The 24813-nt window shown below is 40.3% G+C and overlaps 1 protein-coding gene across 1 annotated transcript; it reads left to right on the top strand.

Moving 5' to 3' along the window:
- Positions 1-1439: 1439 nt before the first annotated feature.
- On the top strand, positions 1440-24124 carry mao (monoamine oxidase). Its single transcript, XM_079562493.1, has 15 exons — positions 1440-1592; positions 10174-10268; positions 10360-10497; positions 14482-14586; positions 14669-14760; positions 15766-15907; positions 18275-18424; positions 19338-19497; positions 19575-19671; positions 20084-20137; positions 20219-20276; positions 20355-20452; positions 20589-20700; positions 20798-20860; positions 22711-24124. Exons 1-15 carry the CDS (start codon positions 1538-1540, stop codon positions 22864-22866), a joined length of 1575 nt encoding a protein of 524 aa, XP_079418619.1. The 5' UTR covers positions 1440-1537; the 3' UTR covers positions 22867-24124.
- The last annotated feature ends 689 nt before the right edge of the window (positions 24125-24813 follow it).

Below are 24813 nucleotides of genomic sequence, written 5' to 3'. Positions count from 1 at the left end.
AAACATGAGAAAAACACGAACAAAAAATGATGAAAAAAACAACAAAAATATGACAAAAATGACGTGACAAAAAGTTTCCATCACTTTTGTAGGTCTTAGCTTTCAAATGAGGCGTTACATTGTTGCTCTCCAGTTGAGAAGCTTTTAGATTTGGGTAAAGCCCAGTATAAAAAAAATATGAATCTAAAAGGAATTCCGTGGAGTATGGTGTACCACAAGGTTCAATTTTGGGACCATTATTATTTATTATTTATATTAATGATTTTGCTTCTGTTTCTATGACCACCGTTCCCGTCTTTTTGCTGATGATAAAAATAAAAAAAAGTCGACCAGGGGAAAATGCAAGGCGGGTGGTTAGAAGTTAAAATATGTATTTGTGGATGTGCACAATTACGCTAATTTGGGCCAGGCTGGTCAGAGTCCAGGGCTGTTTTTCAGTCCCAGTCCGCCCCTGCCTTAACAAACTTTACCTACATCTAAAAGCTTAGAAGACAAGCATCAAAATAGTGATGAAAACGAGGATGAAAACAGAACAAAAATGTGCTGGAAAAGCAACTAAAAAGTGACAAAAAATATGGCGAAAACAAGACAAAAATACAGAAAAAAAAACACAAAAAAAGTAATGAAATAACAAAAATGTGACGAAAACGCAGCGACAGCGTGACGGGGGTAAGAGGTTAAAAAACGTCTTTGTGGAAGTGTCGCATTTACGCTGATTTGGGCCAGGCTGGTCAGAGTTCAGGGCCGGTTTTCAGTCCCAGTCCGCCCCTGCTGCTAGTTAACTCACGCAGCTTTGGCACTACTTGTACCCTACAATATATAGTGGATAGGTAAGACTTTGATCTTTCCTGAAGGTTCGTGAAAAACGTTTTATAGTAGTAATACATGATTGATAAACTATACTCACTGCCGTTGCTGGAGCGTGGGTTAAAGCAGTACTAAGTAACTCTTCCCCCTAGAGGCCATAAGCGCAACTGCAGGTGTCGTAGCAAGTTACGATTTTTTAACTTATTAATTGTCTTGGAGAGTAAATACTGACAGGAAAGGCGAAGGGAGAGAGGGTTACTGTGCATCCAATTATACAACGGAAATATTTTTTTTTCACTCAAACTTGGCTGTAAATACTGTTTAAAGTGACGTTAGCCCGCAGTTAGCTTTGCCCGTTAGCCTGTTAGCTTCTTCTTCGTGATTCCATTAGTGTGTATGGCTTTCTCCGGACCGGTGGCAGTCAAGTTGCAAACATGGTTTTCTGGCCAGAGACACCTGGGGGAGATGAAAGACCCTCCAATCATCCCATAAACACTTGTATTACCCCCACAGGGACTACGGAAAGGATTTATTAAGGTAAACACGTTACTTAGTACTGCTTTAAATTAAATTGGGTAAACCGCGGTACTTCCTCCAGTGGGCGGGGCCTCGTGCGTGGGTTGGTCGGCGCTTTTAATACAGATGCGCTGTCCGCTCGCCCTGCGTTCATCAGCGGGCGGTGGACACGGCCAAAGCGGGGGGAGTGAACACACCGAGCGGCAGGACAACCATGACTGCACCCAACAACACGTACGATGTCGTAGTGGTCGGCGGAGGCATATCGGGTAAGCGACATACGGCATGAAACTTTACTCGGGTTATTCCGCGCGGAGAACTCGAGCAGATGCGCTGATGATGCATCTTTTACTACTGTCTGCTCTGCTGCCGTGAAAGGGTCGCGTTGTGTAAGGTGTTTTTGACCGCGCGCCAACTGCACGAAATACGCGTATATTTGACTTTGGCAACGAAATGCATGAACACCCTGCCTTTGTCAGACTTGTGCCTGTCTGTGTCCTCGCTGGTCGTGTCTTCCGTGAGCCTGCGCTGACCACCTCCTAACCCCGTCTGCAGCACAGCCCGTTAAGTGGCCGCTAATCATCAGTTTGTTAGGGTATTACGCAACACCCTCTCTCACAGATCATTTGTCCTTTTTTCATGTGCTCCTCCATTACTTTCGAGTTCCGCTGGTTCTCTCTGGTCCCCCCCCGTGCATTAATTTTGTGCAGGGACATGGATGAGTGGGGTATCTGCAGATGGGCTGGTTTCTGAGGTGCAACAGAGTCACCCCGCATTTACACAACTTCACTCTATGCTATTTTTCAATGACAACTTTGGAATAAGCCTTTGTAACATTTATCTGAAGGTACAGAGGAGCAATCAGTTCCGATAAGGTTTGTCACATGTAGGACAAACCATGACAGATGGAAAACTCTAACAACAGGGCAGTTGTTTCTTTGCTGAAATTGGGTGTATACACCTTTTTGGAGAACTTGACAGGAACCACTATTTGCTCAATGTGTCTGTTCCTCTAGGTCAGTGGTTCTCAACCTTTTGGAGCCACGACCCCCATTATAACAGGTAAAGGGGTTTGTGACCCCTCGTCCGGGTCTTACCGTGAAAAATAGGAACATTTGCCTACATAATTCTTAAAAAAACAAAGAAAAAAACAAATGGCTGAGATAAAATTCATCAAACTACGATCAAATAATGGACATGCACGTGACACATGCAACAATAAAACATCAGATTATATGCTAATGAAAATATGTATATTTTATCTAAATGATCTGGCGACCCCCCAAATTTGTGGACCCCCAGGTTGAGAACCACTGCTCTAGGTGATAGGGTACAGTATTTCTTTCCCAGTGGTCCAATTTGCAATAGGTAAATTGCTTTTTCCTATGAGAAAGAGTAGGCTTTGCTTTTTCTATGTTGTGACATTTTTTTTTTTTAAGAAGTCCTTCAAATATCTGATATTATCGAAAAGCTAATCACCGAGAACTAATCACTGAGAATTAATCACTGAGAACTAATACCTGGGATAAGTTAATTTAATCAAACTGTCAAACACCAATCTCTGTGGATCCTTAATTAAATCATTTCTTCTATGCGAAAGTTCCCAGTTAACCGTTAGCTTTTCCTGGCTTCGAGTGGAGATTTCCAATCATGAGATGAGAGAACACAGAATAACATGGCAATCATGTTTTGCGACGCTGTTTAGGGTTATAGTTTTGATTATCCATAAATGATTACGTTTTATTACCATGATGTAAAGTAGAATGACTAATGTGTAACCATTTAATTACCTAAGTTCTACGTAAAGTCATTATCTGTACAGTTGCAATTTGGACCTATTGGTTAATGTTTATGTTCAGTGAGTGGTTGTACGATTGTTATTTGGTTTTGTGCCGCCTTATCCAATCAGAGGGCATCATTCTGTGACCTTTATTCTCCTTGTGCACAGTGTAGGCAAGGCAGTACTGCATAGGTTGTCTGTACTGTGCTCGATAGGTTTGTCACTTTCATTTTAATTGACATAAATAACATTCTAAAAAAATACTACACTATCCAAAAAATTACCACAAAAAAAAAAATCGCTTCCTCGTGGACCAATGGGGTGGGGTTTGAGTTTCCCACAAGGTGTCAAAGTCGACTCATGTCCATTGTCTGTTTCGAGAATATTTATCAGACTTTGCATTATTACCTGGATATCTGAGAACTCCATTTTTGTTTGTTTTAGTTACTATTGCTGTTTCCATCTGATTACCATGTTATTACTGTGCTGTAAAGTAAAGTGCCACCAGAGCTTGCTTAGTCTTACTACAAAAACACAGCACATCTTATTTATTTATTTGATATAATTCTGTGTTTTCCCGTCGTCTGACACATTTATGCTGTTTCCTGCAAATGTAATTGTCATCTTTGTGCCCACAGCCAGCACCAGTAACGCGGTGACCCTTGCGGGGGCAGCCAGCTCCTTACAAGAAAACATTAAGCGCTTGTGACAGGCACCTATCAAAGCAAATAGTCACACACAGGCCGCAGAGCAAAGGGGGAGGTGTGCGGAGAGGAAGAAGGAGCCAGTGTTTGTCCATATACATTTCAATGTGAGGAATCTGCACAAATAAAACAAAAACGAGGAAGAAGAATCATATGAACTAAAGGCTTTTTTGAGTGTATTTCTGTAGAGATTTCTGGTTGATTCGTGGACTGTACTTTTCCACGCCAAATCTCAGCGTAGCATTGGAGAGTCTGGAAAATATGAAAAATACTGCAGTGATCTGGCGAGAAGAAAGACGTAATTGTAGTTTTGAAAGGCCAAATGAGCCTCATCAATGCATGATTTGTCTGTCTCATAATGCAGTATATCTCAATGGTCACGGTTGCATATTTGCCTCAGTGTTTGTGTTTATCAAGTTATGGGTCAACAGTGAAAAGAGTTAAGGTAACTGTGGTGTGTTTGTGTGTGGAGCTGTATTTCACTGTATTATTTTTGCATCGTGACCTGTGATCTGCAGAGAAGCTTGATCAATCATGTCAATTATTCAGATTGATTTCAAGAATCTTTTTGAACTCATTCATTTTAATTTTAATTTCTAACTAATTGTATTACAAGAAAAAACAGAAAAAAGACAGCAGAGTGTCTGTACAGTGAAGTTCGACATTGACTTGAAGTAGGTAACACGTTAATCATTAATACATTGAACCCCTTTGTCATGTCAGCAGTGAACTTGTTGATGATAATGATGAACATTGTCACTATAGCAACATCCCGACAGTCCTGGAGCGGCAGTTTCTGGTCCAGCTGAGAAACAGCCCAACTGTCAGCTGAACTGTCACATTATAATCATTAGGTGGAGAGCTCTCCTGTAATTTTCTCTGCTTGCTGGGAGTGTGAGAGCCTCGTATAGAAACGGAGGCTGAGTGATTAGTCCTTGTCTCACAGACAGAAGGACTGGGTTCAACACCAGGACCATGTGGGGCCTCTGTGAGTGGAGTGCATTTTCTGCTTGTCTGGATCGCTCGGATGCTCTCATCAACTTAAAAGAAAAGAAAGTTGTCTTAATTCTCTTAATTGGTACTCTTGGCCAACATTGGCTTTACTTACACTTTTATGTTTTGGAAACTACTGATTTTTGTCTTCCAAACAAGCTCTCTCTGAAGTACCTAAACATGAATATAGACGCTTCAGTGACATCAGCTGGAGGCAGGAAGTGATCAAGAGAAATAAGATTAAGCTAAAACTAGTGATTATAAGTGTAAAACTACAATGTAAAAATGTGGTCCTGTTGTGACTTAAGGCGCAAGAACAAGAGGAACGACATTTTAGACGATAAAATAAGGTTTATCTGATATTTCCAAAAACAGTTAGACATTTTTTATCGTTACTATGACAACATCTACAATGGAAATAGATAGGAATCTCACTTCCTGCCTCCAGATAAGCCTGGAATGTTTACAAACAATTAAAGGGTCTATACAGCGCCCCCTGCTGTCATGATTCAACACTGACACGTTTAGAAGCATCATACACAGGATTATAGACGAGACATTTCAAAAGATTTGGCCAAAAATATCAGGGGTGCACATCGGCCTTAGAAAACCCTGGTGATCTCTATTAGATTTATTTACATAATGTTTATATGATTGAAACCTTTACTATAATATAAATGTTCAACTATAGGTTAATTGAGAGATTTTAAAGAATGTCAAATTAAATTACTTAAATATCTGTCGGCTATCGGCCATGCCAATGTCATATCGGTTTTGGTATCGAACCCCCAAAATCCACATCAGTTGGGCCCTACTACGCGGAGAAAAGAAACTGTATAAATCTGCGTCCCTTTTCCTGTCAGTATTTGCCATGCCGTAACAGTGCAAACATATTTATTTATTTATTTATTTATGAACATTTTATTAGAGGATCGGCCCCAAGAGATGAATCATCTCGTTTTCATGGGGGTCCTAAAAATGTCCAAGAAAAATAGAACAGAAAACAGCAGAGTAGATGCAATCAAATCAAACAAAATGATAACAGTAATAATAATACAATACAAATTGAATAATAATAATAAACAAAACCTTAACGCACACACACACACACACACTCACTCACATACACACACACACTAGCTCTCATATTTCACCTCCCCACCTATTATCGAAGGAATACAGTGGTTCCCAAACTGTGTTTTTTATGGTAAATGGCATACAGCACCTTCCACCCCCCTTAGGTCCAAAAGCGCTCCAAAGTAATGAGCCAGTCACCAATTTATGCCACTAGACACAATTTAAACAATTTTTAGGTTAATTTTACATGATTATTGTGATTATTGTGATTATTTTTAAACACATCATGAAGGTGCTTCAAGGGTCAAGTGTTTTGAAAGGTACTTGGTGCGAGATGTTTGAGAACCACTGGTGTAACATAATGCATACAAGACAATACCTTTTCTAGTATAACCCTTCATCACAGATATAACGAAAAAGGTTGGCACTCAATGTACAAAGTTTACACATACACACATGCATCTATATATGTATACCTATTTCTGTGTTCATGTATACATTATGAATATATATATACATAAGCACAACATATATACATAAACACATGCATATATACACACATATATAACATATAATGTAGATACGTATGAGATGCTAGAAACACAGACAGGTGCTCTGGAGGTGTGTTAACAGAGCAGATTTGAACAGTGGCATATGGCTGATTTGAATGCATTAAGTGTCTCCTGAAAATCTATTTGCAGCTGACTAAAGGACTGTGAAATCACATTTGTCAAGCCCAATATCCCTCATAAAATAATGTTATCTTTTAATTTCCCCAGTCTGTATTGGGCCTGGGGTAGTGTGCTAATAATCATGTCATTGTTGCTGTTCTCCCAGGGGTCATCTGGATTCAGGTAATGGTTTGTCAATATTGTCTGTGGGGTTTGTTGCCTCTAAACAGCCAATCAGTGTCTGCGAGCAGAGAAGAGGAGCACGAAATGCGATTGCTGTGTGTCTTGTAAATGTCTCAGACAGCAGATCAATATGGAGCCTATAAAATCCTGATTCAAGTGGCCCACTTGTCACTCAGGTGCTATTGGATTCTTTGTTTGTGTTCTTTGGGAAACAGCCATTTTGCCGAGGTGACGGAGGACATAGATGCACGTACACTCACCGCAGGCTTTCAAAGCAAGTGAAATGTCACACATGGTCACCTGTGTGGCATCGACAGGTCTGTCTTTGAGAAGGACAATCTCGTAGAAGCGCTGAAATGCTCTACGTATCACTTAACTCATTGTTAAAACTTTTTTTTTTGGCCAGTTAACCCATTGTTTTGGCAGGAGAGGATGCAAATTGGGATCATTATGAAAAAAAACACACTATTTTTTTCATTGTGCTGGGTCTTTGGACTTTAGCTTTTGAACTAGACAATCCATAGTTCAAGTCAGGACACCACTGCCAGATGCCACTAATAGGAATACAGTGGCTTTCATGCGTTTTTAAAGTCCTTGTAAATAGTGTGCAGATGTTCAGTGTGTAACATGCTCTGTGTTTACATGTTTTAGTGAAGCTTTGTTAGTGTTTGATCACGTCAAATTCACAGTACATAAACAGAGCACACAGAGATTTAGCCGAGGCCCAGTTCACACAAATGCAGTTACTTCTGCCAAAACAGCTTTACCCTGTCGTCAAGGAAACCCGTCTCCGCTCATTTTCTCGCACCAAGGATGAAACGAAGTATGTCTTCTGATGTGGGCATTGAAGCGTAAGCGCGTTTGGCGGTGTCCAAAAGTGATGCACATGTTTCCAAATCATGTAAATATCAAGCAACACTGTCTGTTGTATTAGGCCTTTGAAATATCTCACATGGACCGGACATTTAGGTCATCTCCTGCCCCCAAGGAGCTGTGGAAAAACAAGTGATCTAAACGCATTAGCAGAGCAAAAAGGTGATTTGAATGCACCGTCAGTGGCAGATGGACTTTTTGTGGTTAAGGGCGCATGAAATAGATAAATCACAATTAACTGTCCAAAGAGAAAAGAGTGTTTTTATGTCGCTTTGATTTTTAAATTGTTTCAACAGACTGCCCTTTTCACCATTGCCTCAAGGAACTTTGAAACTTTGTACTATGTACTTTGAGTATGTAGCCTTCAGATTATCAGTACAAGATAAAACAATTGTGTTGTTGTTTTCATTCATTTCTTTTCTTCTTGGTAACTGTTGTAAATACATTTATAACAGCAGTTTAGCGACTTTAGTTTCCCATACACTTTTATCATTGACCATTGAGTGCCAGAGGATGAAATGCTATATGCAGTCTCTTGTTCCTCAGAAGAAACTCTTAGCTTCTGTTTTTAGTTTTTGCTCTGTCATCATTGCATCTGCATCATTGTGTTTCATTTCCTAGAGAACATGAACAATATTTCTTAATTAGCCCAATTGTGGATCAAGGCTGAGAGCAAGCCTCTGTGCAGAGATGGCTCTGGGCATAAACAGCAGAGACAGATACTCTTTGTTTCCTGAGACAGGCTGACCTTTGAGACGAGCGCAGGTAATAGCATCTGTTGAATGCGAGATTTGTAAGGCTCAGTGCCCCATTGTTTTGGACTAATCAGTGTTTTGAACATTCATGATGGCTGCAGATACAATATTTTCCACTGAAAGATAGAAATTTTACCTCGCAGTGTGTGGTTCTGTTATGTAACTTATAAGTCAACAGGAAATAGTTATTAGCGATATCAACAAGTTTTTGCAAAACACTTGAGGCTGCTATTTTATTAACAATCATATTACAGTTAAGTATTGAAAATGTTTAAGATGCCTCTTGTCTTTCTGTAGCCTCCGGATGCTCCCAGGCTTTGGGCTAGTGCTTCAACTAATTCTAGGCAAGCTGCAGGATTCCCACTCAGTGTCAGACAGAACCCTGAATAATGCTACAAAAACGAAACTAAAATTATGTAAATGTTTCCGACATCTGTAGAGCTTAGCAGGATTTGGGAGGAGAGGGTACAGAAGCTGGGGTAAGGCTTGGAGGGAATTTAGAGCGTAGGCTATGAAAACATTTGCACAGATGTGAGTACCCGCCGTGAGTCTGACTTGGTGCACGAGCAGAAATACTGCAAACCCCTGCCGTCCACTGAAATACCACACAAACTACACAATCGAAATGTTGTCATATGTATCCTCTCAAGAGCAAAACATTTATATGCAATAATGCAAAATTATGATCAAATCAGTATGTAAACTGGATTATGGCTCATCTCTTCATGTTTATTTTATGGCATGCGTCTTTTGAGTTTCCTTATATTGAAGCTTTAAAATCTGACATAAACCAGTGCCACTTGGCCATATGCTGCACTCCACTCTGCTGTGTGTTTGTGTTCATGGTTAAGTGCATTTATGCTATGTCTTATTGGATTAAAGTTATGGCTGCCCCAGGACACAGTATGGAGCGGTGGTGTCTGTGTGTAAGTTGTGCTCTAATCTCTTAAGCTACTCTTTCTAGGGCTGTTCCTTGCATTCACACAATTCTCCCTGCTATTCTTATGTGCATCACAGTGGTATTGTAATGTTAATAAGAAAAGAAATATAAAACTCTGCAGCTATACAAGTATCATGGCCACATGGACTGGCTTTCACTCCTCATGTAAATGAGCTGTCGCTGCTTCACCTTCCTTGGATCCCTTGTGACAGATACTGAGTGACCTCTGGAGTCTGATACACACCTCAAGAGCTGAAACTGAATCCTCATTAGCGCGGCTCTTGCCAAAGGGGGTGTTTAATTGTATCTATTAACGTTTTAGATCAAATAGTGTGGTCAAAATGTAAAGCCTATATGCTTGATGAAAATACTTGGTAAGAGGTGGTAAGGTCTTAAAGGATAGAATCGGATATGATGATGCAGCAAGTATACCTGTGACTTCTGCACTAGTGGCAAATGAGAAAGAATATATTTATGGAAATGCAATCATTGTAATATTGTAGTCACGCATAGGCAAAAGTTATTGTTTTTTTGCAAATCTTCTCATTGCTCAGGCCTTAATTCTGTTTCATTTCTTATCATTTTGATTTGGAGAGGGCATTGGATGTGGGATTGTTTTTTCACATTTCTGTTGCTTTTTATGTGATTTCATAATACAAAATAACTTATTTCTATCTTTATTTTTCTGCAGTTATAGAGCTTAAGAATAAAATGCACCCAAAGTTGAGTGTCATATAATCCCTTTCATCTCACCCAGTCGGTTCTATCTGGATCTGTACTCCCCTTTGTCCTGACTTATTGCGACACAATGTTGAACTGTTTGCTACAGGCGCAATAAAAAGTCTGACTTATGTCCTCGTTTGCCTTTGTGCAGGGTTGAGTGCGGCGAAGCTGTTGAAGGCCAATGGACTGAGCCCTGTGGTGCTGGAAGCCCGGGACCGCGTAGGGGGGCGGACCTTCACTGTGCAGGTGTGCAGATGTTAAAAAAAAAAAAAGTGTCATAATTAAGTATAATTTAGAAAACTTTCAATAGCTGTGAATGTTTACTTTTTGTGTGCAGAATAAACAGGCAAAGTGGGTCGATTTGGGCGGGGCTTACGTCGGTCCAACTCAGAACCGGATCCTGCGACTGGCCAAAGAGTACGGCGTCAAAACCTACAAAGTGAACGAGAGGGAAAAGCTGGTGCATTATGTCAACGTGAGTACAAAGTTAAAGCAAAACAAAAAGGCAACGCTATGTTTTCTGGAAAAAGTGGTACATTCCATCATAAATGGAGAATATAAAATGTAAAAGACTGGGTTTATTGTTTACATTAAAACACTTGAACACCAGCTGCGCCTCCAGTGAGTTGCTCTTCGATCACATCACCTCATCCAGATGATTAAATGCAATGTACTTGAAATTATACTAACATTTTGGCGCACACACTTTCTTTTGTGTGATTTAATGATTGGAGCCATGAGCATGGAGGCGTACGTCAGCTGGTAACGTGACGTCCTGTGATTTTTTTTTTTAAGTAATGACCTGCAGTATGTTTCAAAAGGCAGAATATAGAGAGAAACTACCCAACGGAAAGTTTGTGCTACGTAGAAACATCGTCGTCTCTTGGGAATTAGCAACTGGAGATTCTAATCTTTGCCCGAGGCACTTCTGTAATTTCATTTTCTGCTTACTTCTGAGCAAGACAGGTCTGTGGACAGAGAAGACAGACACCACTATATCTTGTTTGTGGAGATGTATACTCAACAGCTGCTTGCACTTGTGGCCGTGTAGTTCCTTGTGTTAAGCTCTCCAACAAAAGTATCTTCTAGTAAATAATAAGTAAAGTTGTATGCATCGTAATTTGCGCTGAGGGATATTGTTAAGGGTTGGATTTGCTGTGGGTAAATGCCAAAAGGAAAGGAGATACAAACACTTCAGACTTGACCTTCGTTTTAAGCTGTGATGTCGTAAAACCAACACAAGGATGTCTTTGTTGATGTGACATACAGGCACGGCCCATATCTGCATCCATAAGAACACCTGTGGGTGTCTCCTTGGCTACTATCTCCGTAAGATCCACACAGGCGTTACATGCCACTCCGGCTTATTGGCACGTTTCCATGGCAGCGGGGTCCACCACAGATTGGACCCAAATAACAGTGCTATAGTTTAGACTGGAAATAGGGTTTAGCTGAGGAGGCTACATGGAGAACTGTTGAGACATGGAAAACAATTTGGTGGAAAAAATGGAAATTTGCTTTTTGTTTTGTTATTTACTCAAAAAGTCAAGTCAGTTCACTTACTTGATACTAATAATAATAATACTTTGTACATGCATACTCACATTTAAATGCAATCTTGATCAACTTCTAAAAATGTCATTCATAAACTCGTTGGCTTTATGCATCAGCATGACAGTAGTGGGAGTAAAGTCAGCTCAGCATGTGCGCTAAAACTATTGTGTAATTAGAGCCAGCATTCAAGAGAGCTGCACGGTTAATCAGCTTTTCTATGGGAGATAGTAATCCAAAAAGCCAGTGCTGGTTTCCCTTATCAGCAAACTACTGGCTAACAGGCAGCTGCAGCTCTCAGCACTGCTTTCATTAATAAGGTGTATCCTTATCGCCGATGCAGGCAGACTGATTAAATACTTTACTGTTATCAGCGATCGGAAAAGAGCTTGGATAGTGACCACTCCGCAGACGCGATGTCAGGCATGTTTGCATCTTTGTATCTTTGAATGTAGAAGTGTGAAAACAACTTGATGTCAAAATTAGCTAGTCGCCCCAGACAGAGGTAATAAAAGTACCAAAATCATGGATAAAATTAGGTTCGGCGTAAATCGTATGCTGTAAATGTATTTTTACTTAATGTTCAGCCCATTTTATTATTAATGCATGTACAACAAAGGATTCGTATCTGTTTCATGGTAATGCAGAAACTTTCCTTGTGTCTTTTTCCCTTCTAAGGATTGTCACAATTAGAAAGCTACCTAAATGTGTTTGTTTGTTAATCATTAATGTTTCTTTTGAAAAGGCAATAAAGTCTATCTGTCTATGTGCCGTGGACTGTGTAGCACCTGGTCTCTCCCGGGCTTTTCCAGTGTCTTGAGATAATGTCATGTTTGGACTTTCTCCTTGAAGGCTGCTGATATTGTTAGCTGATGTGGAAACAGATGCTGCTTGCCCCTCCCCTCCACGGCTCTGCATTCACTTCACCACTGTCACCATGGAGACAGACCTGTTGTGCTCCGGCCAGTTCAGAGCTACTGTACTTTAGCACACCCTCCCCTTTGAGGCAGGCCTCCATAAGGGGTTATTGTAGGTAGGTGAGTTTACTAGTAGAGAGCACTTCGCAGAATTTAGTTCGTTTTCAGCCCTGAACAAACATTGTTGAATGGGCATGGCTGGTACAAATAGGCCATCCGGGTAATTACAGGCATGGTTAGGAAGAGGAGCAAGGTTGGTTGAGGCATGGTCCTGCTCTTGAACTTAGTCAATAAAATATTAAAGCTGCATTTTGCATATTTGATGATATTTATGAGTGATCACCATGGCGCCCTTACTTTCAATCACATCGGTCTCTAGAACGCTCCAGGATTAATTGTTCGGAAGGTTTTCACTGCTGACGGACCCTACAAACCAATTGATCCTGGAGCAAGCGTTGTAGAAGGCAGAGTGATCGACATTAAAGACGCCATGCTAACCACTCATACAGCGTCTTTTTTCGCATCAAAAGTTGCATAATGCACCTTTACGGCATGTGGCAACAGTGGCGTGCATATCAGCATTTTTAGAGAGTGTCAAAGACAGCATGGTGGCTGAATGGCAATACTCTCACCGCACAGTATGAAGGTCCTTGGTTTGATTCCCGGTGCGAATGGGGCCTTTCTTTTGGATTGGAATTTTCCGAACATGTATTGCCATTGCAATTAGATTTGCAACATATACTGTATTTTGCAATCAAGATTTCAGCTAGTTAATCCTGATCATTGAAGGATAGGTCATATGCCTTCACCTTAACCTTAAATGCACAGACCAATGTTTTGTAGAATAAAAATAAGTCTCGAGTTTTCTTTGTAAAGAAAAAGAATCCATCAGAAAGGTGGTCAGTGTAATTGATTTACTTTATACAATGTAAAATCATGCCAAGGTTTCAAGACACGGATGAGACAATGAAGCCTTGTGAATGATACATTAACAATTGGAAACGTTCCAGACAGGCTATGATTGAATGTATCTGAGTAAGAGTGAATAAACAAGTCGAGCACTTGAGGCATATAGTATGTGTAACAGTGTACAATGATGGTTGTCAGCAAAAGAAGGACTTATTAGTTATGGAAAGAAGTAACTTGCTAGTAATGTTGAAGTTGTCAAGTACTCATTGTAAGTCTAACATGCAGTTGGGCTGAGTCACTTTTATGTTTGAGCTCAATGCTAGAGGCACATCCTTGTAACATTAATCATGTGATGACACAAGACATGTTTTTTGTTTATTTATTTATTTGATAGGGACAATGCATATTGATGAACAGTTGCACATTAGCACTGTAAATATGCCAGATTATAGCAGGGATGCTAGTTTCCATCTGAAGTCCCTAGGCAGGCAGCACATACACAATTTACAATTAACATAATGTGACAACAATAAATGCAGTAACAACTAAAAGTGTTCACAGGACTGTTTTAAATCAGTTGCTTTTTTACTGAACTTCATACGACTGTTTTCTTTTTGTTAAGTTGTAAACATGGACATCGGTCATGGCAGATGTTAACAATTTTGAAACTTCTTGTGTAGATTTGGCTTGCACGAAAATTACAGCATCGTCTGCGTAGAGCTGGACATTGTTTGCTTACTTTCTCTTTGTTAGGATAGAAAGACTGTTGCTGTTGCTATAAAGAATGACAGAACATTTCACCAGCTAAATGTCATGTCCTGGTTGATATAATTATTTAAGATATGCGTCTATCCTGTTTGAGCAGCCATTGTTCTTCCTTTCTAGTTTGTTTCTTCTTGAAAGTATTAACGTCTTTGGTAACTTGCACAACTTTGACCATGCAGCTAAGTTTTCTCCCTCTGCCAAAGAAAAATGCATTCACATAATGGCATCATGGTTCTAGCCCAAATGCCCCATTTCATTGTAAGTGCATACTACTGCAGTATGTCTGTGTACTATTTATGTTCTGTTTCTCTCATAAGGGAAAAGCCTACCCGTTCAAAGGCTCCTTCCCTCCCTCATGGAATCCATTTGTTCATATGGACTTCAACAACTTCTTCAGGACAATGGACGAAATGGGAAAAGAGGTAGATCAAATTGTCAATGGTCTCAGAGTGAATATTTGACTACTCTGTCACATCTTTATATTGTATTGTATGTGTGTTTTAGATTCCCAGAGAGGCCCCGTGGAGAGCCCCTCGTGCAGCGGAGTGGGACAAAATTACTATGCAACAGCTCATAGACAAATTATGCTGGACCAGGTACATCACAAAATATATACCGTGTTTAAAGTTAACTTTGTGTGTATTTGACCTTGTTGAGTGGTCAGCATGGTGCCTTTTTACTTTCGATCACAGTGGTCTCTACAAGCCTCCAGGATCAATGGTTTTGGTTGATTTTCTGGTGAGAGGATCCGTCAGCAGTGAAAACCTTCTCAACAACTGATCCTGGAGGCTTGTAGAGACCTGCACCTTTTAGATTGCTTTTAACCTCTTAATCCCGGCCTTTACACAATGCATTTTCTCCAGTTCGTCTTTACCCAAATCTAAAAGCTTCTCAACAGGAGAGCAACAGTGTAATGCCTCATTTAAAAACAAAGGCCTATGAAACTGATTGTAACTTTTTTTGTTGCGTTGTTGGTGTGTTTGTTGTCGAGTTTTGGACGTGTTTTCCTTGTTTTTTGTTGCTTTTTTCATTACTGTTTTGTTGTTCTTTTGTAGCTTTTTTGTTGCGTTTTCATCCTTGTTTTCAACGCTATTTTGATGCCTTTTTCAAGAAGCCTTTAGATTTGGGTAAAGCCAAACTGGAGAAAATGTTCTCGGTTCAGGTGGGTTTTAAGAGATTAAAAGACTCATTTAAAACATTCAAACCATCTGTTGTGGCACATTAGAGCCATGTGCTTTGTAACGTCGTCTTGAAGTTGGAAAATTCACTTTCTATGACCTATAGTAATATATTTTAATATGTAGGATTTTGCTAAACTATTTACGCATGTTAGCTAACAAGTCAAATGTTGGTAGATTTTTTTTCTATTTTGGCTTGTAATTTTATTTTGTTGTTGTTTCATTTTATTCTGATAAATTGATAAAACCAAAGCCAACATATCATAAACTTTTATTTTGTAAAACTGTAAACAAAGACATCACAACTTAACAGTGTGACTTGTAAAAACATAATATACCGTTCTTACCATGCCCTAACCAAACCAATATTATTTATGGGGGTATAAAATTAAAGTTAGCTTTAATCCTTTTGCTTCTTTCCAGCGCTGCCCGTCGCTTCGTCAAACTGTTTGTCAATGTGAATGTGACGTCGGAGCCCCACGAGGTGTCGGCGCTGTGGTTCCTGTGGTACGTCCGACAGTGTGGAGGAACAATGAGGATTTTCTCCACCACCAACGGCGGGCAGGTGCGTCAAAGCCAGAGATAAAATGATGTATTAGTCAAAGAATACTTAGAATGAGACTGCTGCTGAAGTACTGTAAAAGCAAATGTCTGTTCATTATTTGCCTTTTTCTGTATAAAAAACACATTGGAAAAGAGGGGCAATCAGCTCAACATTTGCACAGACAAACAACAACAAAAAAACATTAAAAAAGGTCTGTTCAAAGTCCTTTATTGGAATCGACAGCTTACGCGTTTCACATGCAAACCTGTTCTACAGTATCGTGCCCAGTCTTTGAAGAGAACCTGTTTTTTTTTGCCTTTTTTCCCACGGACCCTTTGAAGCACTTTCTTCGTATTCTTGCAGATAAACAATCCAATCCACTTTGTTTCTAAAGCACATTTTACGACTCTAAATACGCCTTCCCAATAGAAGTAGCTAGAGCTAAATGGCCTTTTTCCCTGATTTCAGGTGGTGGAAGGAAACCTTACTTAACCTCAGATGAGCATTGCATAATTCTGAGACTGACAATGGCTGTTTTTTTGGCTGGGCTTAGGAACCTGCTCCTGTTGCCATAGCCACAGCCCACTGGACTTGAGTTGTTGTGCATGTCAATTAATCTTTGTCACATCTCCACATATGTGTCAAAGATAAATCGACATGCACAAGTGATTTGACAAGAATATGACATGACGTTACTTGCAAGCTTTCAGGGAGGTCCGCTCTTCTGCTCAGTGGCTTATGAACAGCTGTCTTCTGTTGGAAGGTGAAAAAAAAAACTTGTCTTTAATCAAAAAAGACAAACACGGACTAGCACTGCCAGGACCAATTGCTTAATTTTGCTCACACAGATGAGCAAATGGATCTAAATGCCATGAAGGAATGTGCACAATGTGCTTTTGATCTGGAGAAGAGACAGGAGCAGACACTAACAACACGTAAAAGGCCAATGTGACCATTTTAGTCACTGTTGTGGCAGCACTCACTGTTCTTGCATCGGTCTTTTCCTCGTAAATCTGTATAGTACATAATCACCAAACAACTGAACTTTGTAGAGGCGTGAAGGGGCACATACTAAAATGAATCATTATGATAACAATTGATGTTAATGTGTAGGAAATATCCACATGTACAAACCAAATGCAGATGGACATTTCTGAATAAACCCCAGTTTTTAAAACAAATTAATGCTTTCCACTGCTGCACCATTTATTACTCTACTCTACTATACATAAATACATTATTTATTTCAGGATACAATTTTTTTTTCTCCTTTTAGGGAACTTCAGGGGCTCCATATATTTCCAAGAAATCTCATATGGAATAGCATTAATTTCTCAGAACAAGAATCTCAATTTATATAGCACTTTTTCCATCTATATTAGGCACTCAAAGCGCTTTACAGTAAAGAGCCACTCACCCATTCACACTCTCAGCTGGGATTCGAATCCCCAACCCTCTGTTCATGAGCCGACCAGCTCTACCACCTGCGCCGCTGTCCCCAAGAATAAACTATCGAGTCTCAGAAGAAAATTCCTCTTTCTGGCCATTTTGAGATTATAATCAAACTCACAAATGCTGACACTGCAGATACTGAATAGCTTAAAGAAAGGCCAGTTTCATAGCTTCTCTAATCATCAGTTCTCAGCTGTTCTAGATTGCCTTTAGCCTTTAACACGATTAGCTAACCCAATGTACTATTTGAACACTGAGTGATGATCTTTGTACATCTAGGTATTCCATTAAAAATCACCAGTTTCCAGCTAGAATAGTCTTTTACCACATTAACAATGTCTAGATTGTATTTCTGATAAATCTAACGTTATCCTTATTGAAAGAAACAGTGCTTTTCTTTTTAATGAAAAAAAAAGAAAACCATTTTGAGTGACCTCTAAAAATAAAAGTAGGTGGAAATCCCTACTAAAGTTTTATTGTATGAGCACTTTTTTTTTCTAATTGTCTGCAAGAGTTCAATGCAAAGAGTTTGACCTTTGCCAGGGTAGTAAAGGTTTTTGTGAAATCGTCAACTGGACCAAGTTGTGTGAGTTGTGAACATTTCACCTCTCTTCTCAGTAGCTTCTCGTCTTATGTCTTAAGACAAGACCAGGTTACACACAAGCTAGTAGCCTTTTTATATTTTGCCATGAGTCTTTAGTTATTCTTCAAATTACTTTTTCGTCAATTTCTAGGAATTTGGATGTAAATAAGAGGTTGTATTCTATTTATCTTCCAGTCCCTAAGTGAGACTTCCAGAATCCACACTATAAAGTACTGCACTGATATTTGATAGTATTGGTACTGGATGTGTTCTACGTGTTATTTACTGTCACACTGACTGAGGCTACGTCCCAAGGATAAACCTTTTGTTCACATTTTGATTCATTGTTGCAGGAGAGGAAGTTCGAGGGCGGCTCCAGTCAGATCAGCGAGTGCATGGCCAGGGAGCTGGGAGACCGGGTCAAACTGCAGTCTCCTGTTTACAGGATTGACCAGAGTGGGGACATGGTGGTGGTGGAGACACTGGACAAACAGATCTACAAGGCAAGTGTCCAGCAAATGGAACCGTTTTGCCAAGGGCTGGACTTTGACACACACTGAGCCAAATAGATTTTTATTTTGACAATGAACTCTTTCACTAGCCTCTTTCACCAAGCATAAAGATCTGAATATACAAGGTATTCACCAGTTGTTGCACTTCACTTTACAGCACAGTATAACATGGTAATAGGATTGTAATAGCATGTTAACTAGGAATAACTTATTTACCTTGTTATTACCAAGGAAACACAAACATTGTTTCTTTGTAATTGACGGTCTTTATGCTGGTTAAGACTGGATTTGTCATCATACCATGAATCCATTTATTATCTATGATTACTTTGTTATTACACTTTTAGGTGCTTGGCTGTTTCCATTCTATTCATTTTACTATCACTGTGCTGTTCAAGAAAGTGCCACAAATTTCTGTTATAACTTAAATGTGGTGTTGTTGTAATTAATAGGTCCCTTCAAGCCCACATATTTTTACCATATGCCTTTATTGTGTGTAAAATATAAGCAGAAACTTCACAACGTGGATCGTAATATTAAAAATGTCAAGGCAAGTCCTGCATGGAAAGGAGAAATCTGTAGGTTTTCAAATCGTCAGATGAATACCTTTGTAGTTTACTTTCTTACCGCTTTGGAAATACATCAGTGAGGATTTGGACCGTGAGTGTTGATAATTGGTGAAGCAATAGTCACGAATTGGCAGAATATAGTTGTGTGTATGTTTTGAATAGTGTATTGAAGGCATTTGAATGGATGACACAAATCTGTCAGATATTTTGATTTACATAACACAGCTGTCTATGCAAAGATACCAAGTGTAATGGGGCCATCTGCTGGTCACTTGGTGAACTACAGCCAAGCGCTGCTGCTAGTAGTCTAATAATGTCTTATAACCTCTGTCCAGGCCCGGTATGTGATTGTAGCCATACCTCCAGGACTAAACGTCCAAATCCACTTCAACCCCGAGCTGCCGCCTCTGAGGAACCAGCTGATCCACCGCGTCCCCATGGGCTCGGTCATCAAGTGCATGATCTACTACAAGGAGAACTTCTGGAGGAAAAAGGGTATGCAGGAGATTTGGCTGTAGATCAAAGAGGCGCAGGAGTCCGTTTGAGTGTAAAACACGTGTGTGCGTCATCAGGGTATTGTGGGAGTATGGTCATCGAGGAGGAGGGATCCCCCATCGGCCTGACCCTCGACGACACAAAGCCTGACGGGACAGTTCCTGCTATTATGGGGTCAGTCATGGCATCCGGTAACAATGATGTTTTGGCTCTGTAGTGTGAACAGTAAACATGTTCAAAGGCTCATTGTGGTCTTCAAATACAATGCAGGCCACATGGTAGAAGTATTTCACAGGCTGTTGGCTTTATGTTTATCTACTTATGAATTTCTGTGTGTTCAGTGTATTTAGACTACATACATTCATTGTCCTGCCTCACACTCAAATTGTGACCAGCAAATAGTGAAGTCACTTTTTGTGATATTGCGCTCTGCATTCAGCATTGTGTATTTTTATGGCTTGGACTTTCTACCTGTATAATACACTCTTGTCCTGCCTTTGTTTATTATTCAGGACTAAAGTTGAAGCACTGAAACCATACTGTAGTGCCATCGCTCATAAATTTGTGCTTTGATCTTTTTCCTCAGATTTATCCTGGCCAGTCGGTGCAGAGAGCTGTCACACCTGACGAAAGAGGAGAGGTAGTGTGCACACTGTAGCCTAATGCACTCTCTGGGCTTGTCCATTTGTTTAATCCGTGCTGCTGTGTGTTCTGACTTTAGGCTGAAGAGGATCTGTGAGATCTTCGCCAAAGTCTTGGGCACAGACGAGGCTCTGCATGTGAGTTTGGAGACAATGGAGAGCTGAAATAGAAAAAATAAGGTTAAACAGCTTATTGAACAATTCCCTGTGTTTCAGCCGGTGCACTACGAGGAGAAGAACTGGTGTGAGGAGGAATATTCAGGCGGCTGCTACACTACGTATTTCCCCCCAGGAATCCTCACCCAGTTTGGCAGGTAGGTCTATTCAAATGATCATTAGTGCCATGCAAAGTCATAATTTGCCTGGTATTATGGTTCGCTAGACAAAATGGAACAAATCTGTATAGAAGTGATTTCATATGCAACATGACGCTGTGCTTTGCTCTTCCAGGGTGCTGAGGGAGCCCTCCGGGAGGCTGTACTTTGCTGGCACAGAGACCGCCACAGCTTGGAGTGGCTACATGGAGGGAGCAGTGGAGGCAGGAGAGAGAGCAGCCAGAGAGGTCAGGGAACTAAATATTCACTGCATATACTTTTTATACACTAGTGGTATTCTTTGAGTGTATACTAGCATTTAATCTTTATTAATTTCTCTCCTAGACAATGTGTGCAATGGGTAAAATTCATCCCAGTCAGATTTGGCAATCGGAGCCTGAGAGTGCGGTAAGGCCATACTCAGATTACATCTTCACATTACCGTGGTGCAGGAAGTTTGTTTCTTTTTTGACCTATAGGCTTTCGTATGCAGAACAATTACACTATCATTCAAAAGTTTGGGGTCTGACAATTTGACAAAGGTCTTTTCCCAACCTATATTAGGCACTCAGAGCGCTTTACAGCAAAGAACCACTCACCCATTCACATTCTCGTACTAACACCAATGCACGCACTGGGGGCATTCTGAGTTTTCTGATTATCGGGTGTTCTTATCAGGTACGATAATGTGACTGTTCTTGATTGGATATTGCTTGTTGGGGCAGTCCCATAAATGACCAAGCGGAAGGGGCTGTTTTCAAGTGTGATAAAGGTCAGAGTGACCAAAATGCTGCTGCTCTGCCCCCGACCTTCCAATCATGAGCCGACTTGCTCCACCACCCGCGCTACTGTTGCCCCAAGAATAGACTGACGAGTTTCAGATGAAAGTTTCCTCTTCTGGCCATTTTGAGATTATAATCAACACAAATGCTGACGCTGCCGATATTGAACTAGCTTAAAGAAAAGCCAGTTTTATAGCTTCTCTAATCAGCAGTTCTTAGCTGCTCTATTATAACTGTGTAAGGGTTTTCGAATCAGTAATTAGCCTTAAACACGAGTAGCTAACCCAATGTACCATTGGAACATCGAGTGATGGTGTCACACCTCGGTAGGTATGTCATTAAAAATCACAAGTTTCAGGCTAGAATAGTCATTTACCACATTAACAATGTCTAGACTGTATTTCTGATTAATCTAATGTTGTCCTTATAGACCCATTTCATGTGTCGTATGCATACTAGCATACTAACTACACAAATGCGTGCACAGGCTTGGTGCAAAACAACTTGAAAACTGTACTCGCACTGCCACACGATTGACACGATGCTTTTGTTTTTATATAAAAACAACACAATGCCAAAAACAACACAATGCCATTGTGAAAGCAGCTGAAAAAAAGAAACTATTGTCGGGATCCTGCTTCAGTCTGAGTAGGGAAACTCCTGTTTATTCTCTCGTGCAACAATGACCTACGTGTGTAATTTCATTTATGGTGTGTGTTGGCACGGCACATGGACGCGCGTTGACCTAAATGTTCACCTGTACTTAAAGTGAGTTTCCTGAAAAGAGCGTTGTGTCCTCAGGTGACACGCTTTCTACGCACTTTGAACTATGTTTTAGCTTTGACAGCGGTTCATTCATTGCCATTATTCGAGTGTAACCCATGTAAACAACTGATATCTAATACAAATAGCTGATAGGTGCTATTGGAAGCTCCTGGTTTCTGTGCGTGCTCATCTGTCACGTGCCTCATGTTTGTCAGCATTGATTTTAGGGGTAGGTTTGCCTGAGTCCTCCTAGGAACGCCTCCACCTCCTGGAGACGCCTCCGAGCTTTCGTCACCAGCCGAGTAACCAACCACTGCCCCTCAGCAGAACCCCCTCCCCACTGATGCCACAGACAGCGTGTGGAGGGGGCGTGTCGGAAAGAGTCAGAGGTTCTTAAAGAGACAGAGGCCTATTTCAAGACATTCACTACAGCCATTTTGAGAGAGCAATTTTATACAAGGCAGTTATTCTAATTTACTGCGTTTACAGACCAACAGAAGGTTTCGTCATCATTGTAGTGTGCTATAGACTGGTGCTATGTGATTGACAAAAGCATAATACCCCCTCTTTAAGGCCATTTTAAGTGACCCCAAACTTTTGAATAGTAGTGTATGTTTTATTCTGTTATTCCAATGATGAATAGGTTTGAAAACTTTGTGAACCCACTGTATATAATTAAGCAGCTTGAGATAACTCTGTCTGCTCTGACAGGACGTGCCCGCTCTGCCCTTCATCACCACCTTCTGGGAGAGGAACCTCCCCTCAGTCGACGGTTTCTTTAAACTCATCGGAGTCTCCGCCTTCCTCTCTGTTGCCACAGCAGCAGGAGTCATTGCCTACAAGAAAGGCCTCATTCCCCTAAACTAAACCTTTCAGTGCACTACTTTCCTGCCCACACTGCAAAGTAAATAAATCCACATGGAATCATTATCAAAATAGACACAGAGCTAACTAAAGCTTTAGACGATTTTAAATGGATTCATTGATTCGTGAAGGAAATCAATTCACCAGTCGCTACTATCGGTTCATTCATTGCCAATGACAAGCTTGATCTGAACGCGATGCTTACCGTGTGCTTGAGTTGTGAGTGTCACTGTTGTTTTGTAACACTAAGTCTGTCTAATTACCTCGGCTCATTTTAGGTGCTGAATCTCAACGAACTGTGGCTATTTTGAAAACTGTGCCATTTTCTACCCAAATGGAAAGGAGAAATCTGTAGCTTTTCGAATCGTCTGACGAATACCTTTGTAGTTTACTGTCTTACCACTTTAATAATACATCAGTGAGGATTTGGACCGTGAGTGTTGATAATTGGTGCAGCAATAGTCACTAATTGGCAGAATCATATTCAGTTCAGTGAAGCACCGAGCTGATGTTTTAAACAGCGTATTGAAGGCATTTGAATGTATTTACTGTGGAATGGATGGCACAATTCTGTCAGATTTTTAATTATTGTATTGTTATATGTTTCCGTAATGCAATCCAGAGTTTAGTAATACTATTTAATTTACTAGGAAATCGATATCCGGTCCACATGCACTGTTGAACTTAGTAGCATCCAATGTTGCACAATTATTATAAATGATAGTGGACGATTTAAGAAGGAAGAATAGCCAAGTAGATTATACCAGTGTTAGATTATAAGACAGGTTTTGTTTAAGAGATACTGTTTGAATCAACAGGTGTCTGGGCCAAACTTATCATATGAAGGAATGAATGGGTCGTTTTAGGGCTGTGTCTTGTCAGAAATCCAACCAATGCAATACACAATCACGAAACTGTGCTTGAATTAGGAACGGCTTGGTGGCTCACATGGCAGAACGAAGGCTTGTATAGAAATTCCCCCAAAAGATAGAACCGGCTACAACCCTGACAAACCTGTGTGAGCCGTCTTTCACACACAGTATTCCTGTCCCAAAGAAAGTTGTGCTGAGTGTGGTATTTGTTGTGCCTTAATGTTTTTAGTGTTCTTAAGTGCCTGTGTGACACTGACACTCTCACCACTGAATTGGCCTCTTCTTTCTCCTGCTATAAAGGTCGAGGGGCACGTTTTATGAAATCTTGTGAAAGCCCTGGTGTTGTTTTTGAGTGGTTAGTGACTGTAGCGCAGGGGTAGGCATCGTCAGGCCTGGGGGCCAATTCCGGCCCTCCAGCACAGAACCTCTGGCCCTCAATATGATTTTGAGAAACATTTTGACACAAATCAGAAAGAACTTTAACATTTTTCGGGTTAAAACTGAAGAAATACTGTCAATACACCCAATTAGGACATATTATGTACAACTCTGGCATTTGTAGAAAGTGCACTGGAAAAATAATCATAATTTTAAGGAAGAAATGACAGAAACCTACTTGAATTAAGAGATTCAATCTAAAGTCTGAGTAGATTTGGTCTGGTCTTAGATCAGATAAAACATCTTATCGCCAATGGAACAAGTCATTATTCTCTAAATTCAGATCATATAGTATGATTTCAAGTGAAAAACAAATCCTTTTAAAAGTAAAAGTTATTTTGTCTGATTTCAAAGTGGGTTTTATCCTCGTTCCATTGGCATTAGCCTTTGTATCTTTATCTTAGTCCAAACAGACTGAAATTCAACATAAAGAACCTTTATTCAAGCAATTTTAAGTCATTTATCGCATTTAAGATGGTAATTTTTCCAGTGTAGTGCTTTACTTTGCCTAAAACTGGTGTCTTCGGCCCGCTGTTTTTTTACAATGAAAACAATTGGCCCTCCGTTAAGAGAACTTGCCTACCCCTGCTGTAGCGCTTACATAGCAGAAGTAACAAGATTGACCTGAAAAATAGTAAAT

The sequence above is a fragment of the Gobius niger genome, assembly GCF_951799975.1.
Source record: "Gobius niger genome assembly, chromosome: 9".
NCBI lineage: Eukaryota > Metazoa > Chordata > Actinopteri > Gobiiformes > Gobiidae > Gobius > Gobius niger.
Note: the sequence above shows the minus strand (reverse complement) of the source record. Positions and strands in the feature narration are given on the sequence as shown.